General features: G+C 38.7%; 1 protein-coding gene and 1 long non-coding RNA gene across 3 annotated transcripts in view; one reads left to right on the top strand and one right to left on the bottom strand.

Annotated features, from left to right (window-relative positions):
• Positions 1-3,964, bottom strand: part of LOC135941650 (uncharacterized) — a 45,502-nt gene extending 41,538 nt beyond the window's left edge. The window contains exons 1-2 of the mRNA XM_065487242.1: positions 3,797-3,964; positions 9-1,369 (exon numbers count right to left, since the gene is read on the bottom strand). Coding sequence (XP_065343314.1) covers positions 9-217 — 209 coding nt within the window. The 5' untranslated portion in view covers positions 218-1,369; positions 3,797-3,964. The remainder of the gene's footprint in view (positions 1-8; positions 1,370-3,796) is intronic.
• Positions 3,965-5,949: 1,985 nt separating this feature from the next.
• The window catches only part of LOC135942704 (uncharacterized), a 34,002-nt gene continuing 17,683 nt past the window's right edge, over positions 5,950-22,268 (top strand). Inside the window, exons 1-2 of one of the 2 annotated variants that reach the window (XR_010575121.1) lie at positions 5,950-6,137; positions 20,375-20,506. This is a non-coding gene — a long non-coding RNA (uncharacterized LOC135942704). Of the gene's footprint in view, positions 6,138-13,503; positions 20,186-20,374; positions 20,507-22,268 lie in introns of those variants that run through there. The other variant, XR_010575120.1, reaches the window with a different exon arrangement.

Genomic DNA, 22,268 nt, shown 5'->3' with positions numbered 1-22,268 from the left:
TTAATTACCGTTTGTGTCCTCGCAGGGGTGCAATTACCGAGTGATTCTTACATCTAGCGCACTTAGGCGGTGTTCTCGTGCCACCAGACGGTCCGGTTGATGTTTCGAGTAGCGAACTTTTAGAGGACAGAGCCCTTTTCTTATGCTTGGCTGATGATAAGACCGGCGGATTCGGCCGCGAATCGCTGCCCGTGTTAACATTGATCTCACTCTCCATTGAGCCAGCCTACTGCAAGATTGTTTCAATGTGTCTGTTGAAGCAAACGCCGCCACATATAACAGCCTCACAGACTCACACGCTTAGGAGTTGAGTGGGGTAAAGAGGGGAACCTGCGAGTTATGTAGAGTGCTCGTGCGAATAGCTGGCGTTGCAAGCTTTCGCTGCGTTAAGGGAACAAATTCTAAGTAAAGGATAAATGGCGAACTCTGCAAATAACTCAATATTGAATTAAATAATAATGCACTTGCCACAAAATATTTGAGAAGGAAACAATGAAAACTGATAAATTCCAACGAAGAATTTTGTTGATGGAATAGTTTACATTTACAGTTGAAATCCGATCGGACACTAATCAAACACCAGAACTTGAATTGTTTTTTTACAATAATTAATTAATGGTTGGACAAACCCCTTTGAATTGGGTGCTGCACAAATAAACGACCCGCGTGGTCGAATTCTTATTTTTGAAACCATCTTTTGCTGTTTAACAATAATGCAAAATTGCAATATTTCAAACCTCCAACAATTGTTGGCTTACAACAAAAAGGGCAGGACCGCGCTCCTGAACCGCTGCATAATTTTATTTTTCTAATCATTTTGTTACAATTAGTACTAAATCGATGCACAGTATTTGTATTCATCTAGAAAACAATAAGCTTGCCAAATCGCACTAATCTTTTGCCATTTATCGTTTTAATTAATACTAAAACATTGCTCTCCAAATTAAACTTCCTGGCGCTGGTACTCAGTAGAATTTAAATCGTTTAGACTCTGATTGATTGTTCCCTCCACTTCGCTTATGATTTCCAAACATCTCTTCATTTGATTTCTGCCAATTCATCGCTGCTCCATTTTCGTTTCTACTTCCAATGCCGTGATTTCTATCCGAAATTTCATGCCAATTTCCTCGCGCTTGCTCATAACATTTCTGTCGTCTTCTATCAATATCGCAGCAGCTTTTGCAGTTTCTACAATACTCTGTGGTGCTATGTGAACATTCATCAGGTGGTCTATTTTTCAGCCTCTCGTAGTTGGCAGTGTTTCCGTAGCTTCTATCCTTTGAACTGCTTGTTATCGCATGTTGCTGATATTGGCTTGCTGAAGATCTTCTAGGTTGCGAATTGGTGAATGACTCTGCCATTATCATTTCTGAAACACCAGTTGGCACGATTTTTCTTTTGTTTTCTAAATTTCTTTCCGATCAAAAAAATACAGCATGCCAAAAGCTGTTGTAATATTGTTGTACCTTTTTTTTATGTTTAAAGAGTTTGAAAAATAAACTGAGAGTGAATATTGAATCAAGCCAGACTAATAATTTTTTGTGCTCTTTGTTTCGTTATTTGAAAATTATACCGAGCAATTTGTGCTTTTCATTTGTTTGTGTCGCTTCATCCTAACCTAAAAGAAACGCACGCGTATAGCAAAGAGCAGACAGGTCTCGAAAAAGAGAAAGATAGCCATGAGAACCGATTTGGGGGCTTCATGTTGGTAAATTGTTTTACGTTTTTCAATTGAAAAGGACGCCGGTATAGAGTATTGAGAGTAAGAGACATGTCAAATTGGATCGGCGCTGCATATGCGGATTTCTCGTGATTTGCGGCACTTCATTGTTTTTTCAGCGCACAAATGCGGTTAATGCCCATGCTAATTACTTTTCAGCTCTTTCAATGCACGTTCTTTTTACCATTTTCTTTCGTTTGATCCAACGCACAAAAGGGTCTCATTGAATTTCAACCAGTACTTATTTATTACTTACACAAACTGGCTCCTGCGTCTGCCCTATGCTCGGCGTCTATGTCGCAGCAGCAATTCAGACAGAATTCAGACAGGCGGACGTGCACAGTGTGTGTGCCACGCAAACTGCAGTCTGAATTTATAGCTCGTCACTGCAGAATGCTTGTTAACGGACTAAAACTGTCTGTTTGATTTTACTGGACTAAAATGTAGGACTTTATCTGGAATAATGTCTTAAATCCAAAATGAACTCTACCTAAAATCCATGCGACTGAAAACTTCAACCACCTTTAATTGGCCGTAATTCACTATTTGTCCGATGAATTTTAAGTGTGTTGCCAGCTGTTTTCAGTATTTCTTCGCCATTGTCCTGCTTAGCTAGTCTCGGTTTCTGGTCGAGTTCCCTTTTCTCTTTTCATAATAAAATGGGTATTGTTGCTCTAGATTTATATTAGATAAAACTGCAGTGTGGATGCGGTTGACCAGCAAGAATAGATTATTATAGAACCAAATCATTGACGCTTTTACTCCATACTTATAAAATAAATTATTATACAATCATTAGAAGCAACAGTTTTTATTAACTCCAATCTGGGTACAATATCAATTCTTTAATGAAAGGGTTCAAGATTGACGAACACTCCAAAGATCTCTGAGGAAGCAAACAATTTAAAACAAAAAAACAATCTTCTGTTCGAGATAAAAATGTTGAATAATTTTCATTCAACGTGTCTGGTTTTTAAGAAACGCGTTTTCGTCAAAAAGTTGTACTTTTTGCCATTGTTAAATAAATACAATAATTAGAGTTCTCAGCAAGCCACGCTGCACCGCGCAAGCCGCTGGTGTAAAAAATTGAAGATAAAAAAAACTGCATGGGAAAAAAGTGGCGTTTTACCCTTTGTACCGTTAAAGCACTTACTATAAAACTTTTAAAATGTTGTTGGCCAAAATTTCAGCTGCAGCCAGTTCAGCCAGCCGCCGCCTTAAACTGCGCGGCTAATTATACTTAATTGAATAATGACATTTTATTACATTTGCCTGGATACAATCTACTTATATTTTTGCAATGTCCAAAACGCAACACAGAGGAAAGAAATCATATCATTTGCCTTACAAACATCAAATCATATTTGTTTATTTTCATCTAAGTCAGTATATAAAACATATTAAATCCATCGGTCGGTCAGGTTATGTACAGATGAAAAAAGGCAACAACGCTACCGAAATCGATAAAACAGACCGTAGTCGTCGCGATGCGCCCGTTAAATATTCCTCATTATCATATAATTAATATAAACTTGTTAAATTTTTAACAGAGTGACAATATTGGAGCGGAAAAGGCAAAAATATCTCCAGGAGAGTTAGCTAATTTTGTGTTAAATAGTTGATTTAGACACTGGCTTCAATTTCATGATGCGTTCTCGTCAGATGTCATCCCCTTCGAACTCGACTGCTCCTCGCCCTTCAAGTGTAAAGTTGCAAGAAGTATTCAGATGACCACAGGGACCAGTCGATGAAATGGAAGAATGAATGATTGAAATGATTAATTTTTTTAAATAAAATCTACCCTATTATATATTCTAGATCAATTTTAGAACCTCTTTCTTTTTAATAAATATTTTTGGAGCAGCAGGGCACGGAAAAACTAGGCGAGCCTTTGGTTTGACCAAAATAAAAAAAATGACAGCAACAATTTTCTTTGTTGCATTTTCCAGACAAATATTTAAAAAAATAAACGCGCAGCCCAGTCCATTTTCATCTTAATAGTAATAAGTGGGAAAATTTCAATGAAACCCTTTTGTACGTAAATGAGTAACACAAAAGTTGACAGAATTTTCTTACCTTCCTCTTTTCAATCCAATCTTGGTAAATAGGTAATCCAAAAAATTTCCACTGCAACGAATTTTTCAGCGTCAAAGGCGAATTTGACCAGATCTGCACATTAAACTGCACTTATTGCACTATAGCTTCTTGAATTACTTGTCAACTACACTGCGGACAACCCCGAGCTGAACTGCTATTGAATATAGGACTAAGAAAATTCTGAGCTGAGAGGGGCAACAAAGTTGTAGTGGAGATCTCCCACTCTGCAACACTGTTGCAAGAAGTGTTACCGTTTGTGCAGTGGCGTACCGGGGGGTAACATTACTATTTATATAGCATACAATTTTTAAATTAATGAAGGTAGTTAAATACTGGATAAGATTTATTCTGGTGGGACGCCCTTCAAAATACACATATTTTTGTTTCTAGTTTCACAAATATTTAGGTATTTTAGGACTCATTACAATAAATTGCTGGAAAAGCGTTTTTGGGACGATTATTTGCTGGGCTCGCCAATTTTGCAATACGCAAAAATACACAACTGTTTTTTTTTCAAAAACTTGCTGGAAATTTTATTTTTTCATCATTCATCTCTGAAAACAAACGGGATTACCATCCTGGAAAATAATATTAGAGTTCAGTAAAGGCCAAAATAAGCGATGTGCCCTAATTAATCAGCGGATGCATGATCACACAAAAAATTAGTAATAATGCCATTCGCCTTAAACAGAATTTGAAACTGTGCCGCCGAGCAGTCATTCAGTGCGGGTGGTATACCTTCCCATCGTTTCACTTCACACAGCGTTCAAACATGTCCATGTATTTTACAATCTTCGCTGGCTTCATGTGTGTTTTGAAAAAAATCTCGAGTTTAGAAGGCACTCTCAAGGGCAGCATCTCAGAGGTGAATGCGAGGAGAACAAAAAATCCGGCTCCTTAAAGGTCCGCAGTTGGCATGAAAAAAAAGTTGATTTTCGGACTGCCTTTTTACAACATATTTAGACGAAGATTGCGAGATGGTTCTAATAAGCTAGCACGTTTATTTCCTTTTTAGAGCTATTACTGTTCGATTAAATATTTCAGCAAAAATTCAATGTAAATTAATGACCGCGTCGGTAAAAAAGAGGGCCATGCGAGAAAAATGACCCAAGAAAATTTTAAATCGAATTCTTCTAATTTAGTTCAACTGGATATACTATGTATAATTTACTGCAGAATGTGAATATCAAATTTTTCACCATTAAAAGTGTGCACGAGAAGCTCTTTGAATTCTCTTTGATGAAAAACTGTACATGTATGGACGTGAACTGAGCCAGGAGTGATCAGTTACACTGCTACTTGCTTTTAAGCAGCTTTTAAGTTAGGACAAAAGTTTAAGCAGCAGAATTACCAGTCAGTCGAGCTGATAGCAAGGTCACGCAAATAAGGTAGTGTGTGCTCGCATTCAAGTCAGACATAAGGTTCCAAAAGGGCTGATGTTATAATTTCAATATTTTTCAACCGAGAAATTTCAGTTTTAACTGCAGGGAAATTTTTGGAATAAAGCTTAGGCCGGAAATGTAATTTTAAGGTGTTGATAAATAATTCGTTATCAGATATTTCCCCAAGGTTGTACGACCAGGAATTTGAAATTCATTGGACACGATAGAGACTAACTAAAAAAAATGGTTTTATTTAATACTACTATGAATTTTGAGAGTCAATTATTAAGAATTTAACGTGAAATATGAAAGTGAATAGTTTGGAACTAACAACTATAAATACTCACTAACTTAACACACCGATTTTCTGTTTTAATTCCCCTGGAAAAGGTACAAATTCACCGTCAAGTGTGTGTCAAATACAAAATTTTGATGGCTTGAAAAAAAATATTTGCACCCTGAAGAACAACATTCCCCTATTGTTTTCACTTTTTATGTTTATGTACTATTTTTTGCTTTTTTTATTTCTATTTTCGATATTTTTTTGCAATTTTAATTGCCAAATTAAGATTATAATCAATGGTGTCTATCAAAATAAGTTACTGGAGTCCTCAACATAGCTTTTGTTCCCAATACGCCACTGCGGAGTTTGCAACAGTGTTGCAGAGTGGGAGATCTTCTCTGCAACTTTGTTGCCCCTCGCATGCTTTTATACGACTTTAATATTCAATTTTAGTACAGCTCTGTCTTTCGGCGGAGCGAACTAGCTTGTGATTTTAGTGTGCTACAAGTGTGTTTGTGAATACAAAAATCGGAAATTATGTTTTTTCAGTTCTGAGGAATGTGCTTAGTTTTAGTTCTTAAAAGGATACCCTATATTTGATGTTAATAAAATTTAGCATCAAGAGAAACAAGAAAATTGAGGGAGTGTGAGTCAGGTTTGTATCAAGACTCTCATTCGCAAAAGATTGTTTTCAATAGAATTTTAACAGAAAATATTAAATAATGACATAGATTTTATTATTCAGTCCTCTCCAGACGATCTTGATAGCACTGATTTGTCTCATCGGGAAGACATTTCAATTTTCAACAAAATAATCGAGTGCATAAATGATATAATTTCTTTTGCTTTTCTCGTTCCTTGCCATGCTACTGCGGATAATTTTTTTTCTGGTGGATGATTTGTAATTCCCCTTATTTCCTTTAACTCGCCACTTCGAGCCAACCCTTGCGCGTGTCTGCGACGGCATCAGGTTTCCTTACAAGTTGGGACAACAGTTTGCACACTTTCTTGCTTCAGGTCCGATTGCTTCCGAGAATGGCGGATCTTGTTCCACACCGTTTGGAATACTAATTGTCACGATGCCTCATTATTTGAAACATTTATCACAATTGTTTGCCACGGTCGAAGCCGGTGATTAAGAACCACTCTTTGAAACAAAGCGACACATAGTGTGCCCGCAACTACTCATGCAGAAAATACAAAGTCCGAGAGAGAGACACGACCAACGTGGGTTAGTTTATCCGAGCGCGGCGGTGGCGCATATTTCGCAACCAGTATAATTTATAGCCTTCTTCGAATTCCTTGCGCGCGATTCCTTAACGAATAAGTAGCCTGGGAATCACGATGGAATAAAAAAGCATTTGTCACATTGACTCGGAGTTGCGGACTGGGAGTCTGTCGGACAAAAACCGGTTCTCCGAATTTTCGAGGGCACGCAGACGCGCTTGGCCCCTGCGGTGATTAAGGGCGCTGTCTGCCGCGCTGAGCCGATCAACTCGACGCCGCAAGTGATAATAATAAACGGTGTAGAAAGATGATCCCACTCTCTTAGTCTGCGGCGGCTTTTCAATTTTCGACTGTCTGCGGCCGCCACCTCGAATCTAACTTCGCAATAGTGTTTGCGTTAGCCATGGTCACGGTTTGCCTCACGGCCCTATCTTTGGCGTCGACCGGCCGCAAAATATGCACAGTTGCGAGCACGCGATGATGAGTTTCATCGCCGGTTAATCCTTGCGAGCATTTGGAGCGGAAATTTAATTAATATTCATGAGTATCTCCGTCAGTGATTTATCTGGGTCATAGATAGATTAATGATTTAAATTGAAAAACATTTAGCACAATTGGAACACATTTTCGCCTCAAAGACATTTATTAAATTCTAATTTAATTAAAGAAATCCAAACAAGGCCTTTTATTCCCTTGCAGCCACCAACTTCATTTATATATTTACTCTCTTTTAAATTTTTCCATCAAATGAACGCTTTGGATGCTTACTACAAAATTTACAACAGCCATTGCAATCGCAAGATACGAGTTAGTGTATACACTTCATGTGGGCAACTCGTGCGTGGCTAATAATAAGCCTGCCCTTTGAAACGCTTGCCAACAAAGTGCCAAGTATTTAATCAGTGTCATTGTTGCGAAAAGAGCAGAGCCGGCGACTGTGCAACGACTGCATCAAACCAGCCATCTCCCTTTTCTGATACCAAAACCAAAAGACAGAATGATTGAAAGAGCACTTTCTGAAACTAAATGTGCGTAAAATTAAATTGAGCCTCATACGTCTGTCGCGTATCGCATTTTGCAAACTTGAGAGATACATTTATCTCTCGTTCTTCTCGGAGAAACTTGATGTGTGGAAGCAAGAAGTAATGCAAGTAAATCCATCTTCTCTCTTTGGCCTTGGATCATGCGTGATTAATTTCTACCATGATGTTTTTCTCCTATATAGTTTATCGCAGTATTCCACTGAGCAGGTCATCGTGTAGTTTTCAGCTTCAGAGGATTCTATATTTTTGCAGGCCTTCCATTTTACTCGACCTTGTGTACTTAAAAGAACGTTGAAGCCATTTTCAAAACTGTCCTGAAACGAGACCTTGAATTTGTTCAGTTTCGGTGCAAATGAAGTGCTCGTGTCGCCGCTAATGGAGTTGGCAGGCTGTGCGTGCATGTACGTACACATTAAATCACCAGAGCCGCCGCAAAATCTCTTCTCGCCATGAGCAGAGGGCTAATCAGCATCTTTCAACCGTTGAGTGATTTTGAAATTTATAATAACGAGCGCTCCAGAGCCATTTTTCGCTCTCGCCGACCAGGCGGCTGGGTAATTTGATATCTTAATGATTCTCACTCCTTGCGGCTAAATGTATATATATGAGTTTTTGCTTAACTGAGAAACATTGTGCAAGAAATAAATCGTGTCAATGACGCTAAGTGCTTATTTATGTGAAGGATTAAATCAATTCTAATTTTTTATTGGTGGACTGGATGAAAATGTCTTGAAACGTCCTAAAAAAATCCTAACTGGACTCGGAAAAATTAAACACTGGCGCTTTCAAATCAATGTCATGCACTAAGTATTGCTTGAACCAAAACATGCAATTTTCTTCTATATTAATGTATGAGAACAATGTTGTCGCACATTTCGCGAGCATATGCGTAGCGGTCCAAACAACAGCTTGTTGCTCGGAAAACACCTGTTGAGCTCCATATCAGTTGTAAATATATGCCCCCGGTCGCAGCCTGGCGTGCATGTCCATTGAGAAAATACAAATAATGTGAGAAAATTATTTCGCACAGCAGGCGTGCCTACTCTATTTTGACGAGCTGGACAGCTCGACGAAAGCGAAAAGACCGCAGGCGGGGCTCGAATACGGTCTTTTGCCTGTCATAATGGTGTTGGTGAGCAGTGAAGGCATTTCATTCAAACCGCACGATGAACAAAAAGCATTGAATGCAACCAGTGTGGCTGTACATAAATAATGGCGATGCATCCGCCGTGAATATCAGATATCGCAGTTTGGAATAAAATTAGACTTTGTTTTGATTGAAATACAAATATGGTTTTAATTCAGTGTTCTTTTAAAATTTTCAGCTGATGGATGTCAATAAATTGTAACTACTTGAATCAAATTGTCCAGAAATATTGGCAAGTCATTAAATTGTAAATAAATTATTTTGTTTTCAGCTGTCATAAAATTTTTCCTGGAAAATAGTAAAATTGTTCTTTGCTTTTTCGTTACCAAAGAATTGTGCAGGTTCTGCAAAACAATACCATTCACTCCTCAAGCTTAATTTTCATCCGTGCAGAGAGAAAATAAAAAAAAAGATCACTGCACAACTAAGTGAGTCGCGCCGCGCCAAGCACATTTCACGTGTGCAGTTTTCTTTGAAAGCAACCTTTCTGCCAGGCCATTAAACGTCTCGGCAATGCAAATCAAAACTTGCTGAGCAAACATAATGTGTAAAAGTGAGTGCACAGCGTGCACAGCGATATTGTGCTGCGAGACAGACAGACAGACTTCCCGTGCGTTCGTTTGAGCCGCACATGAATGGCTGTGCCGAATGCACGAGCGCAGTCGCCGGGGAGGAAGTGATCCAGCCGTATATCCACGCGTGGAGACCGCCACCGATAAGCGCGCAGCGTGCAATGGCACAAAAATCAAACGCGGAGGATGCAAATTGAGCGGCTAGACTGAAACGCGCCCCAACCGAGCGCCAGCAGAGCAAAATTAGAAGGGCGCCAGGACTGGATTCAAGTTTCCGATTTAAATTTGATATTTTATTGGTAGCAATGATTTACTTCCAATTTCGGTTGAAATGATTTTCAATTTAGAATTTGAACCAATCCGAGTGTCAAAGTAATTGAAGATTTTTTAGCTTTTATATCTGGCTTCCAATGGGTGGTTAATTTAGAGACTCGAATGCTCAGATAGCTCAAGGTGCTGGTAGGAGGCGCCACTAGCTGGTTTTCCCGCCTTTCCAGCTGCTTAAGGAACCAATATCTGACGTTTCAATTAAAGACTTTGGTGCGGGGAGGTGACAAGATGGGAACATTGGACCCAGGCTCCTTTGCGTACCCCATGTGAGCTCAAAGCCCACAGGATTTGTAGAGCAGAGGTTCTAAATAAATAGATAAATTGTCTGGCGACGTCAGTAGAGAGTAAGCACGTGGCAGAGAATTGGATAGAAACACCACAACAATTGACAAAGCTTGCTCTTTTATACGCACAAGTTAAAATTAAATCTTGCTTTGTGTTTCTTACACTTGACGAGAATGTGCTTTAGTCTCTTTGAAGATGTATTTTAATGCACCGCAAATATTCAAAAACATACGTGTGAACGCAATATTCAGAGCCAACCAATCCTACTTGTTTGTCGTCCAAGCAGCTGCCGTGAAATTGTCTCTTTGGATTTAACATTCCACCTGTTTTGCTTTGCATTACGCAATAATTAACTATGTCTGCAATTTATAATGGCCACTTACGCTGTCGTTTGAAGCAGTTTACGTTTCTGTGTTAGCTAAACAATCTTTTTCAGCAATTTGATACATAAATTAAAAGTGTCCAACCAAAAATATCTCAAATAAAATTATGCTTTAATTCTCGAGAGCTCGTGAGAACCTCATTCGAGTTAAGCATAGTTAATTTTCAACTACATCCCCGTATCTAGAATAGTTATATATAGTTGTTAGCTGTGCACATAAAAGTGTAATTTTTAGGGGATTAATTAATTAGTACTTTGATTTTTGTGATTCTGAAAAGGTTCTCCAATAAATGCTATTGTACTGAAGATCACACTTGCCATTGCAAAGAGAAATCAACCCAACCTAGAAAAGATCCAGGAGGGTATCTTAACTGCTTGATTTAGCAAAAATATTAAAAGCATTTTGGAATCTCAGATTTAACCCTGAATTTCTCTCATCATAATCATTCAGGAGTTAGCGTACCTTATAAAAGCGTCTACCTGACAAAATGAAGGCAAACATGATGTTCTTGATAGTACATTTTTATATCATTAAATTCAATAAGATACATACATTATACAACGAGGAAGAAAGTCCGAAAAGAGAATATTAATGAGAACAATTAACTAATACTCTACTGCAAATCATCTATAGAATGAAAAGTTACCTATTTACTACTGCAAAACAAGTTAAATGTCACACGGATGGCTGCGAGTACAAAATAAACAGTGAAAATACCAACCGATGGTGTTTTCGTTTTATTCACGTCAGCTGTGCCCGCAGAATAGCAAAATTTGTTTCTTTAATTGCGGCTAGCCGCCGGTGCAGCTGCTGGGCCGAATCCGCGTCAAATAATATCTGCCCCGTCGCGACACTGATGAATTTTCAGAGACGACCGCACATTAAAAGCCTCCTCTCGAATCTCTTCATCAAGCAGGCCGGTCTAATTTGTCATCGGCCGCGGCCGAGATCAAAATCTGCCCCTGCGCTGTTTTCTTTTGCGTTAATTATCTGGTTGGTGCACCGCCAGCCGCCCCGTATATTAAACCCCTAGGTGTGCAAATTGGCGATAATATTTATGGCGCTTACGCCAACCATCACTCCATAAATTTTGCTCCACTTTTGCGGCAGCGGCGGCGTCGCCGGGCGCACGCGAGTGGAGGCCACGAAGGCGTTGCGAAAAGAAACACTTTGTTGCAGCAGAAAATTTAGAAACGCCGCCGACACAAACGACAATGGCAGGTGCCAAACGACTTGGTAATTTGCGCTTGCCGAGAGCCATTAAATCTTGTTTACGTTGGGCGCAAATAATTTAATACCGACGAAAACAGCTCGGTTTGCGACATTCTCAGATAGCTTGAGTGTCAAATTTTAAAACGCCTCGAAAGCGTTTTCGCAGCTCTTAAATCAGCGACGGTTTAAAAGTTCTTTGCAAAGGAGATTGTTGATTTTTATTTTCAGCGATTTCTAGGAATAAAAAAGTTTGATGTTTTTTTTACCAAATTTGAATATTTTTTCTCACTATAGCATTTTGTTTCTCTCTGCTTACAACGGAAAATATGTTCTTTGGTGCAGATGAATGCTAGTTTGATAAAAAAAACAATTTTTAAAGTTGCAAAAAAGGAAGATCGCAGCTAGCGGGTATTGAGAGCAGACGAAACACTTGGCAACAGATTCTTGTATGCCTCTTTGCTTTTTGCAAGTCTGCGCCTAACAATTATTCACTTGAGCTTTTACTATATAAGTAACGGGTATGTATTCAGCTCAATCCCATTGCTTGCTAAAATTTTAAATTTATATTTTATTACAAATTCAATCATTATTGTTAACACCTTTAATTTATCCATGTCCTTAATCCAGATAAACCTTTTTTCAATCTTTCAGGCACCTTAAAATATTCATGAACAGTATGGCTTCCAATATCTTTGTAGCGTCCTGAATTTGCAAACCCGCTAGACGACGAGCCAGAGCCACTGACTTAGTAAGCCACGTGCGTCAATTTGCCGGCGCGACCGACACATTGTTGCCTTTCAGTGTCGGCTGGAGACGCTGGCCCGATTTATTCGATCCTTAAATCTGCATGAGTAGGTCGGTGGCTATTGATGATGAAAAACGTGCCTGTCTTCCTAAATTATTCGCTCAAGAGGACATCACGACCTATAGTCAAAAGATGTCAAGGATTACTCTATCGAGTTCGCTGTCAACTAATTCTTTATGGTCTTAGCCCAAATTCTTTTAAAATGTAACATGCTAACAGCTAGTTGGGTCCCAGCAACATTCTAAATTTATCCGAAATCCACTACGATTTTTTCTCTAAATTTTTATTTATGTTCTACTAGATTAGGATTAAAATCAGTTTTAAAAACCAGACAAACAAAGGAAAAATATTGATTTCGCTCTGCATTGCATTCTTTTGATTTTCCTTATTGTAGATTGAGTTGAACGGTACAGTATTTCTTTTGCAACGAAACAACACTACTAGTCTTGCTAGTCCAATTATTACAATTTGACTTTCAATTTGTCACCATGTACTTATTATTGAACAAAACTTGGGACGAGTTTGAGCAGGCTATCGCCGAAATGAACTAGCCACTGGAAATTTACATTATTTCAAAATAAGTGTATTTTTACGACTTGATTCTGCTGATTTTAAGCGCAAAGTCCATTATTATACCAGCCAAGCGAGAAAAATGCTAGTTCGTGAGAGAGAGAGAGAGAGAGAGAAAGACGAATAAAAGTAATGCATGTGTGACACGATTGTATTTATATAAAACTCGTTATTCCAGTTCGGTGCAATCAAACAATACAAAAGTCCTTTAAAGCAAGCTTACTTTTTAAGTATAATGTTGCAAGAAGAATTCGTTCATTTTCATTTCTTTTATTTGACTCTTAAGCATGGCATGCGATAGCTGGCCAACAATGTAACACACTTGTTGGTCCCATTTATTTATTTCTGAATAGTTTCTAGATTCGCCTTATATATGCGTGGTCCCAGAATCGTTCATAGATGCTTTGTGAATATCAATTCAGCAATGACAATTTCATGGGACATTTATTCTGACGAATTCGTCTGCGCACCACATGCACCATTACGGTGCAAAAAATGTTTCCAATATCAAATTGATAATACTGCATAATTCAAACGTTATAAGACAATAATGTTCAATCTTAATCAACATACATTCATCGTATCTCAGAAATTTAATTTAAAAGAATATTTTGGCAACCCAAAATTTAAATACATTGAGGACTGTATATGTATATATTCTGTATCTGCTTATAATGACACTCCATTTAAATTAATTCGACCTCGACTGAAGTTGCAGCAGCACATACATACGTCATCCATAGCACGTGATCAGCTTCCCACCAGACCTTACTATGTATCCAACTCTCTGTCAACTCGCAAAGCCGACTGCAATTTTGCAATCGATATATGAAAAACTCCCCCTGATTGCCCCATCGAGCCCAGTTCCGGCCTGACACTGCGGATTTTATTTTTATTTTTTGAAACAGCTTGCAAATGAGGCTGCTTCGATTTTGAAAGGCCTTCAAAGTATCAGATTGTTCTTGTGCGGCATATTTGCGAGTGCCATTGAAGTCAGAGGTCAACCGGTCAACGGACGTTGTCACAGTGCATATATCGAGCATCAATTGCGGCCAATTATTGGCCTCCGTAATGACTGCGGCGGAGCCAAATGCACGCAATTGCGCGTCGGCGTCGTCTTATCGGCCTTACAACGACCGCTGATACAAAATAATAATGAAAGGCAGGCAAGATGTCGCGACGAGCAAAGTGCAACACATTACTGACCGTGGCTTGCGAAAGAGTGTGCGGGAAGTGCATAATTTAATCCACTTGGTCGAGAGGAACGCGTGCTAGGCGCTTATTTTATAGCAAAATATTTTCTGTTATTGTTCTGATCTGCAAAACAAGCATGAAATATCACACCTATCCTAGGAAACGCATGACGAATCAACACAAATCAAAGCTAGAGGAAAAACAAAGTTTCTAATTGTCATACAAATTTTCAGAATAGTTTCAACAAGCGTGAACATGTTCATTTTTCCTAAATAATTTCTGTCTCGGATATTAAAACTCAGTTACTTTGGTGCGAACGTCGGACGCACCCACTTTCTCTGGCGCGTAAAGTTTCATTGACGGTTCACTCGACACCTTGCCAATCAGATGGTGCACAGTAAATTGATATTCTCTAAGCTGATTGGGAACTCTAATAGAATTTAAATGGCTTCGTTATAAATTGCTGTGATTACTATTTCACAAATTACACAAGGGGTGCATTATTTTTTTATTATAAATTTGAGCATTTGTCAAAAAAAGATTGAGACACCTGGCGTGACATAGGTATCAAGAGTTTGAATATCCTCAAATTAAAAAAATGTCTTTGTGATAAATTATGGAATTTAACAAACATAACATGACACGTTGCCATTCATATTATTAAAATAGGAAATCTCTGAGAGATGAGTATATATACCCAACTGTTTAGAAACGACAAGAATATGTATGTATGTATAGTGTTAAAATGCTGAGTAGAGTTGAATCCCTGGGCTGAAGACGTGATATATTTTCCTCTCGCGCTGAAATATGCAACACAAAAACATTCGTGCCGCAAGTTACAGGACGTTTCAATGCTCGACTGCCTTTGCAAAATATAAATATAGAGTTACCGAGGAGGGTGTTGTTGCCGTCGCTATTTCCAGCGTCCACCGTCCGATCCGTGAATGAGTTTGTTGCTCACTCGCGGTAATATTTATGCTCGGGCTGCGTGATGGAGTGTTTGCCTAATGCAAAAAGTAATATCTCTTTCAGTGAAGAAGCCGGCCGGGGTTGGAAACAAATCGCACGCGCCCGACCAGCGCGGCTATTTTAGCGATCACTTATTAAGTGGTGCATCGCATCGCGCATACAGCGTCACGGCTAGAAGGTTAATGCCTTTCGCGTGTGTTTATCACGATGGCTGTGCCAGTAATTCTAATCCTCTTCTCGCGCACATTCTTCCTCCGTGTGCATACAAACAGCGGCGTGGAATAATGTTTATTTAAAATGTGCGTTGAGGTCTCGTTAATCACGACACCAAGCACTCATATTCATCAGCGAAATTTCATAAAATTGTCGCCCCGCGAGTGCTGAGTGGATTGCGCGTGCATGGAATTGAGGATGAGCCAACTGCAGCTCCTCTCCGCGTTCCTTCTCTGCCCTGTCCGCGCTTTTAACCGTAGAAATATATTTCAATTTCAAAATTCGATCGGTCTTGAACAAAATGCAAGTGTCACGAGACAAAGAATTAATAAATGTCGCGGCTGGTTAGTGCGTTTAATGTGCACCTCTGATTGCGAGTTGAGGTTGAGCCAAATCGGGTCCGCGGCTGCCGCTGTTTGTCTTTTCTGATTGCCGTGCGGCGGTCGTTTTCTCTGCGACGCAGAAATTTACTCAGACGTGTATGCAGTTTGTGTTGGTTTCCCGTGTTTTTCTCCTTCTCTCGTCACCCGCTCGTTTACAATTACTTTGAGTGTGCATAAAATATGAGTTGCAAGACCACCCAGAGTCGCGCTGGGCGTGCTTTTACGCTATTTGCTCATTCAGCAAGCATGTCGCACGGGAAACAATCAAGTTTTCATTAATTTAGAGGCAACGCGCACAAGGCTTTTCGTGTTGAGACCCAACTGCGGACGCGACAAACAAATAATGAACCCCCGACTGATGGGATGATCGATTGCTTCGTCAAGAAAGTGTGACTGACATGTTTATTAAAGACCTTCCATGCTCAATTATTTTTGTTTATTCTAGCTCGAGTCAAATACAGTAAAATAAATTAAATTCAAACACTCTGATCTTTGTAAATATTTTTGTGATTTTTATCTCGTCTTTAAAAATAATTTTCCTATTGTTTTTACGCATTCTTCCTCACTAACAATAGGTCTAATACCAAATTAGTTCACCATTGTTGAATTTTCTCTGAAGTACAAGACTCCGATATTGTCAAGAAAGTGCAATACAAACATCAGTCAGGGAGCACATGCGCTCGCAGCGATCCATGCGATCAATCAAGCAGAAAATAATTCCCCGTAAGCTCGGATCACGACTAATTGTTTGATTTGAATTGTAAATTGAGCTCTACCACAGGGAACTGACCTTGTCGCTCGGTTTTACAAGTGAAAAGGCGAATAAATGCGCTCCGCCGCGACAGTTGATTCGAGTGAACAAACATACATAAACACAATCTTACAATTAGCTCTAACAAACCTGCACTGTTTTAGCACCTCAATGAGAAGGAGCGAATAAAGCAATATACATGTTGCTGGCTTCTGGCGAGAGTTCATTGTTTGGAGTTACACCTGTCATGCTCTTTTTATATCGTGTTGTCTACGTGCTTATATCTTTCGAACATGACCTCGCCCACCCCTGGATGGCGCAACTGTATGTAGATAGCTGCCTCATTTCATGCTGATTGTGCATAAATTAGTTTACAATTTTGCACTTGAACCGGATGATGATCCTTTTAGAGGTTATGCTTTTTACGTGAACCTTTGGCCCTTGACAAAGTCTCAATGATAAGTCATTATCATTTTTAATCACATTTAATTCAAAGTATTGCGTAATATCGCTGTTTGGTTATCAGAAAAGGGCAAAGCTACCTATATTTAGTCTTTGATGTTTTTTCTTTGATCCAGCTGATTGATTTTGTTAAGTACTGTTTTTTCATCAAGAAACGCATGAATTTAAAAAAAAATCTAGAGAGAACGGAAACGGTTGCACTCAATGCTCAATAATGGTGCTTTAATGAATATTGAATTAAATTCTTTAGTTTAAGCAAAGATCAGCACAGTATTTTTAAATTTACAGATAAAGTATAATGTGCCTATGTAGACTGTAATCGTCGCGGGTATCGTTCTTGAAGATCGAAGGTCTCACCAGCATGGTGGCATTTGCCCACTACCACTGGTATTTAACGGGTTTTACCCCTCAATTTTTACCAATTTCCCCTGTGAAAATCTAAAATTTGCGGTTAAAGTGGTCAAAATTTCCTCTACTGTGCAGATTTCTTCTTTTAAATTACCATTTGCTGCTCCAATTTCTCCAAAAATGTCTCTCTGACAATTTTTCAAAGAGCTAATAATTAGAAAATTATTGAAAACTGAGATGCAAACATGGCCTGCAGGAAACTGGTAAAAAAAAGAAAAAAAACGCTTGTACCACTGCGCTTCCATTTAAAAAAAATGTGGGTATTTTGCAACCCTGCTCACTAGAGTGAGAAATTTATTTTCACACAAAGATGCCAAGCCGGCAAATTGAATATTGCTTAAGATGGCTATGGGTGCTAGACTCACAAGTAAGTTGGCTAAATAATGGCATTTTTCCAGAGAAGTAGAGAATCCAAGGTTAACAACAACAACAACCACTACTCATAAGTTACACCTTGCCCGCATTATTTGTTCAATAACAAAAATAAGTCGTTCAGTTTACATTCCCACTTTCAGACGTGTTTTGGAATTTTATTGCTCGCAAGTGCTGCTTCTTTTTGTGCACTCGTATAAAACAATGCACCATAATTAACAAGCGTGTGCACCTGCTTCGGCGAGAGGCAAAAAGAAGCTAGTACTCTTGATGTGGCGATGGAAAACCACCGCCAACACGCATTGCGAATGGATTTCATTTCTTGTTGGTTATTGTTTTCCGCCGCTGTTGCACTGGAGTGTGATCTTGAGGTTGCTGCAATTGAAACAATTCTGATACATTGTTCAGGTCTGTGTGGCTGTTGCGCCGACATTGCAGCGCTGAAAAAGGCTGGAATTTTTCTTTAATTGCGAGCAAGGTTGTCAAGCTCGTCGTAAGACCATTATGCGACAGCTGCACGTGATGATAATCTTGCTTATTATTAATTACAAATTAATTAAACAAGTTGGCCGTGGCAACATTAGTGCTAATTGTTTTTTACAAAAATGTATCGTTTTGTATTAATCGAGTGCATAATATCATCACTGGCTAAAAACCAACTGCGCCACATGTTTTTTAGAGGCATGGTTTTGTGACGCACATGTAGAAGTTGACACGAAAACTAAGTGAGCAAGAATTTGAAATGTATTTTAATTTATAGTCTATATAAAGTCTCTACATGTTTACAACAACGTCCGAGTAATCCATTCTAATTATAGTAACTCAATATAATATATCAAGAAACAGACACTCTCACAGCTGGCCTGGATTTTATCTCAAAATATGGCTGGAGAGACACACAAGTGGCGGATCACAACATTGGCATTAGCCAAGCGCGGAAAAATGAATACTCCCCGCGCCGGACCGAAATAAAACGGCGTGGAAGTTGCATCACGTAAATGGACACCGCGAGAGCACCGAGTGTGGCACCGACGGTCGACACAGAGTACGGAGAGTGAAGCAATTTGCGCGGCTGACATTTGATTAAAACACAGTGAAAATAGCCACTCGCTAGATCTGAGTGTTGCGGCAAAGCGAAGATGCGGCCGGCGCCGATATTAATTGCCTGCTCGATTGACCGTGTGTGTACAATGTGCAGTGCGTGGGACGCGAATTAATTTGCCTGAGTTAATGAATTGTTTGTTGTTGGCTGCCTGGCTCAAAAAAGTGCACTCTTTATTTATTGTGACACTCTGCGCCGAGGAGTAGTTGTCGTGCGAATATGCATAAATTAGAAATTCTCGACATTTTATCGTCTCTTACAATCAGATAAATGGAGAAACGCTCTGGCGCGCTGATGCATTTGTCCGATCGTATCTTCTTTCAAATTTATAACACAAATAATGAGCTTTAACATTTATTATTATGTATTCTTATTTTGCTTTTCAGTTTCATATCAATTTGATGAATACGCATATAATATCAACAAATTAGAAAATGTAGAATAGAAAACCATTTTTGCAAAATATCACGGGTGGCAATTTTGAAACACCTAAGGTTTGCAGCATATAAACTCGCTGAGTTGGAAAACGTTTTTCATTAAATTTGATATCTAGGAAATAGCCTCTGATACTTTTGTTATTACGATTCAGAAAATAGTTTGCTTTGGAAGGGTGAAAGATTGTGCGCTGCTGCTATAGAAAATAACCATCAGATCAATTGACAAATTTATTGCTCTCAACTTAAGAATTCAGTAAAATGAATTGAGAAAATTGCTGTCTCTCGATTAAATATTTTCTTTTCCAGAAGATTTAATGCAGCCCTTAATAGCATCGGAAAAAAATTTGAATACGGCAAAGTGACCCGAGTTCTAGTTAGTTGTCAGATGTTCTGTCAGAGATGGATCGTCACGTGTTTTTGCCAAGTAATCTGCATACTCAGACGCACAATAGGACTCACATTCCCTCTTTTGTAAATAAGCACTTACTCTTATGTATGAGGTCATCTGTCCAGAAAAAAAGCTTTTGCCAAAGCAATGTGCCCATTAGCGTGGCCTAAACTCGATTAGAATATGAATGAAACGGAAATTACATTTGCGCGTTGGCAGAAAACGCACAAAAGTGAGTTTCTTCAGAGAACAGAAACTGGCTGTTATGATGGCTTTGTCAAGGAAGCGCCAGTCGAAGCATAATATTATTTCAAACTCGTTGACCGCATCGTTATTTTTGGATAAAATTTATTTACAGTAAGTTAATGAGATGAAAGACATGACATGATGTATATAATGATTTTTGTTTCATTCCCGCATTGATTCGGAACAGTTCAAATTATTTATGAGGTAATTATAATAAATTTAGACCCCCTTTTAGTTACAAAACTTTCATTGTTTAATCAATTAACTCGTTTAATCAATTAACCATACACAATTTTTATGTCGAATTCGATAAATCACTTCAAAACAAGTCATGATACATGTAAAATAAAATTTTCTACTAAAATTGATATTTTGTCGTATTGTGTTTTGCAGAATCATCACCTGGACCTGAGGAATTGTATTAACCGGGACGAAACGTTGGAATAGCCAAGGAATACTTTATATTCAGCAACATGTTAACTGACTCAAATTTATCCGTCATGAAATCTTTAGACTTTTAACGAAGTGAGTTGGTATATTATTTTGCCTAAAAAGGCGGTCTATTTGGAACGTTATCACGTCTAAAAAACCTTTACGATCAATCCCTCACTCATATGTCTTCAAGAGACAAAAGAAATACCGAACTCAAGGAAAACAACCTGTCCCCGCCTTTGTGCGACAGATAATTTATCGGCGTAGGTGTCTTTTTAATGGCATATATGTGCGAAAAAAATATTTTACATTAACTTTGCAAAATCGTCCTTCAGTTAATAAACGGAGAAAACTCACGATCCAATATCAGAATTAAATTGCATCCTCATGTTTCTCCGCCGATTATGCACACCTCGGATACACATTTATGATTTTATTGAGCAGCGCATGATTGAATTGTTTCACGACCATTATTAATAGATTACTGCGAGCGGAATTATTAGCCAACGCAGTTGATTAAGAAATTTTTTCTTTGTTCAGCTCGGAAAATTCTGATCGCGTGTGCAATTCGCTTGTAATATCAATCGCGATTGAACATAATCTGCCTTGATTGATGTTAAATTATGCGTGATTGTGACTCGTCGTGTGTTCAGCGTTTCGAAACGATGCCTGGTTCTCATCAGTGAAATGTGAGAAAATAAGAATTTTTTTTTCGTCTTAAATGTGTATGAATTTTATTACTTACTGTATAGTGGTGGGAAAAAGAATCAAAACTTTAAGAGACTGAAAAACTGCTTTGTTTATTTTTTTTGTGGAGAACAGTGTGAAAAATATCATATTTTGAAATGTGTAGTAAAAAGAATTAGTTTAAGAACAGCAGCAAAGACTTGTAAGAATTGATTGTATAGGATTAGTGTCGCACGCATATATGCGTTTAATAATAAATTCATTCATTCATTTATTTTTTTGGTTAACCTAATTAATTTTTAATTCGAGCAAAGCGACAGGAACTTTGTTTTTATTTTGAACCCCTAAGAAATGAGTACAAATGGACAGATTTTGAGTGGTGACAAATAAATTATGGTCATAGCATAAATTTAAGCAGTTACATTAGTGGCATTGGCTCGTCAGACGTGTGGTTGATACATCAAGTGCGGGATTGCTGTTCAAAGTACACAGTGATGCAATAATAGAATTGGCTGCCTAGAGAGGGTTTTGATTTAAAAATAATCGTCCGCGAGCACCGCACTCTCGGACACGCTATGCTCTTGTTTTATTTATGTGCTCTCGACTCTTGCGGCTCAATTATTTTGTTTCAATTTGAGCACAATGAGGGAGCACCACATGCCGAGAGAAACAACTAACGCTACAGTTCACTGAGCCGCGGTTAAAAAAAGTGGCCCCTTTTGCCGCTCAACGAAGCTTGCGGTGGACTGGTCTTCAAAGTGTGCGAAAGTGGGGTGTGCCAAGGAAGGAATTATTGTTGCTTGCGAATTTACTGCTTCGTTGCTTGGCCAACGCCATATTTGCACGAACAACTTGACAGTGTGCCCAATTGACTTTCGGGAGAGAAAAATTTGAACGTAAATAAAAAAGGTTGTTTGTGCAAAATCACATCGTGCCCAGAGTGTTCTCTTGAGAACAGGGGCACGGAGATAGACAAATAATTAAAACTTAAGAGTGCGAGAGTGAGCCATTGCTCTGTTCTCGAGCGACGGAGCGTGCAGCAAAGTCGCAAGTCCATAAAAGCAGCCACCGAGATCTTATTGCAGATTTACTCCGGCCGGTCCATTAAATTATCGTCGCTTTGCAGCTTTATTGGCGGAGCTCAAAAGTGGCAGACCGCCAGCCTTTC

This window comes from Cloeon dipterum, chromosome 4, assembly GCF_949628265.1.
Source record: "Cloeon dipterum chromosome 4, ieCloDipt1.1, whole genome shotgun sequence".
Lineage (NCBI taxonomy): Eukaryota > Metazoa > Arthropoda > Insecta > Ephemeroptera > Baetidae > Cloeon > Cloeon dipterum.
Note: the sequence above shows the minus strand (reverse complement) of the source record. Positions and strands in the feature narration are given on the sequence as shown.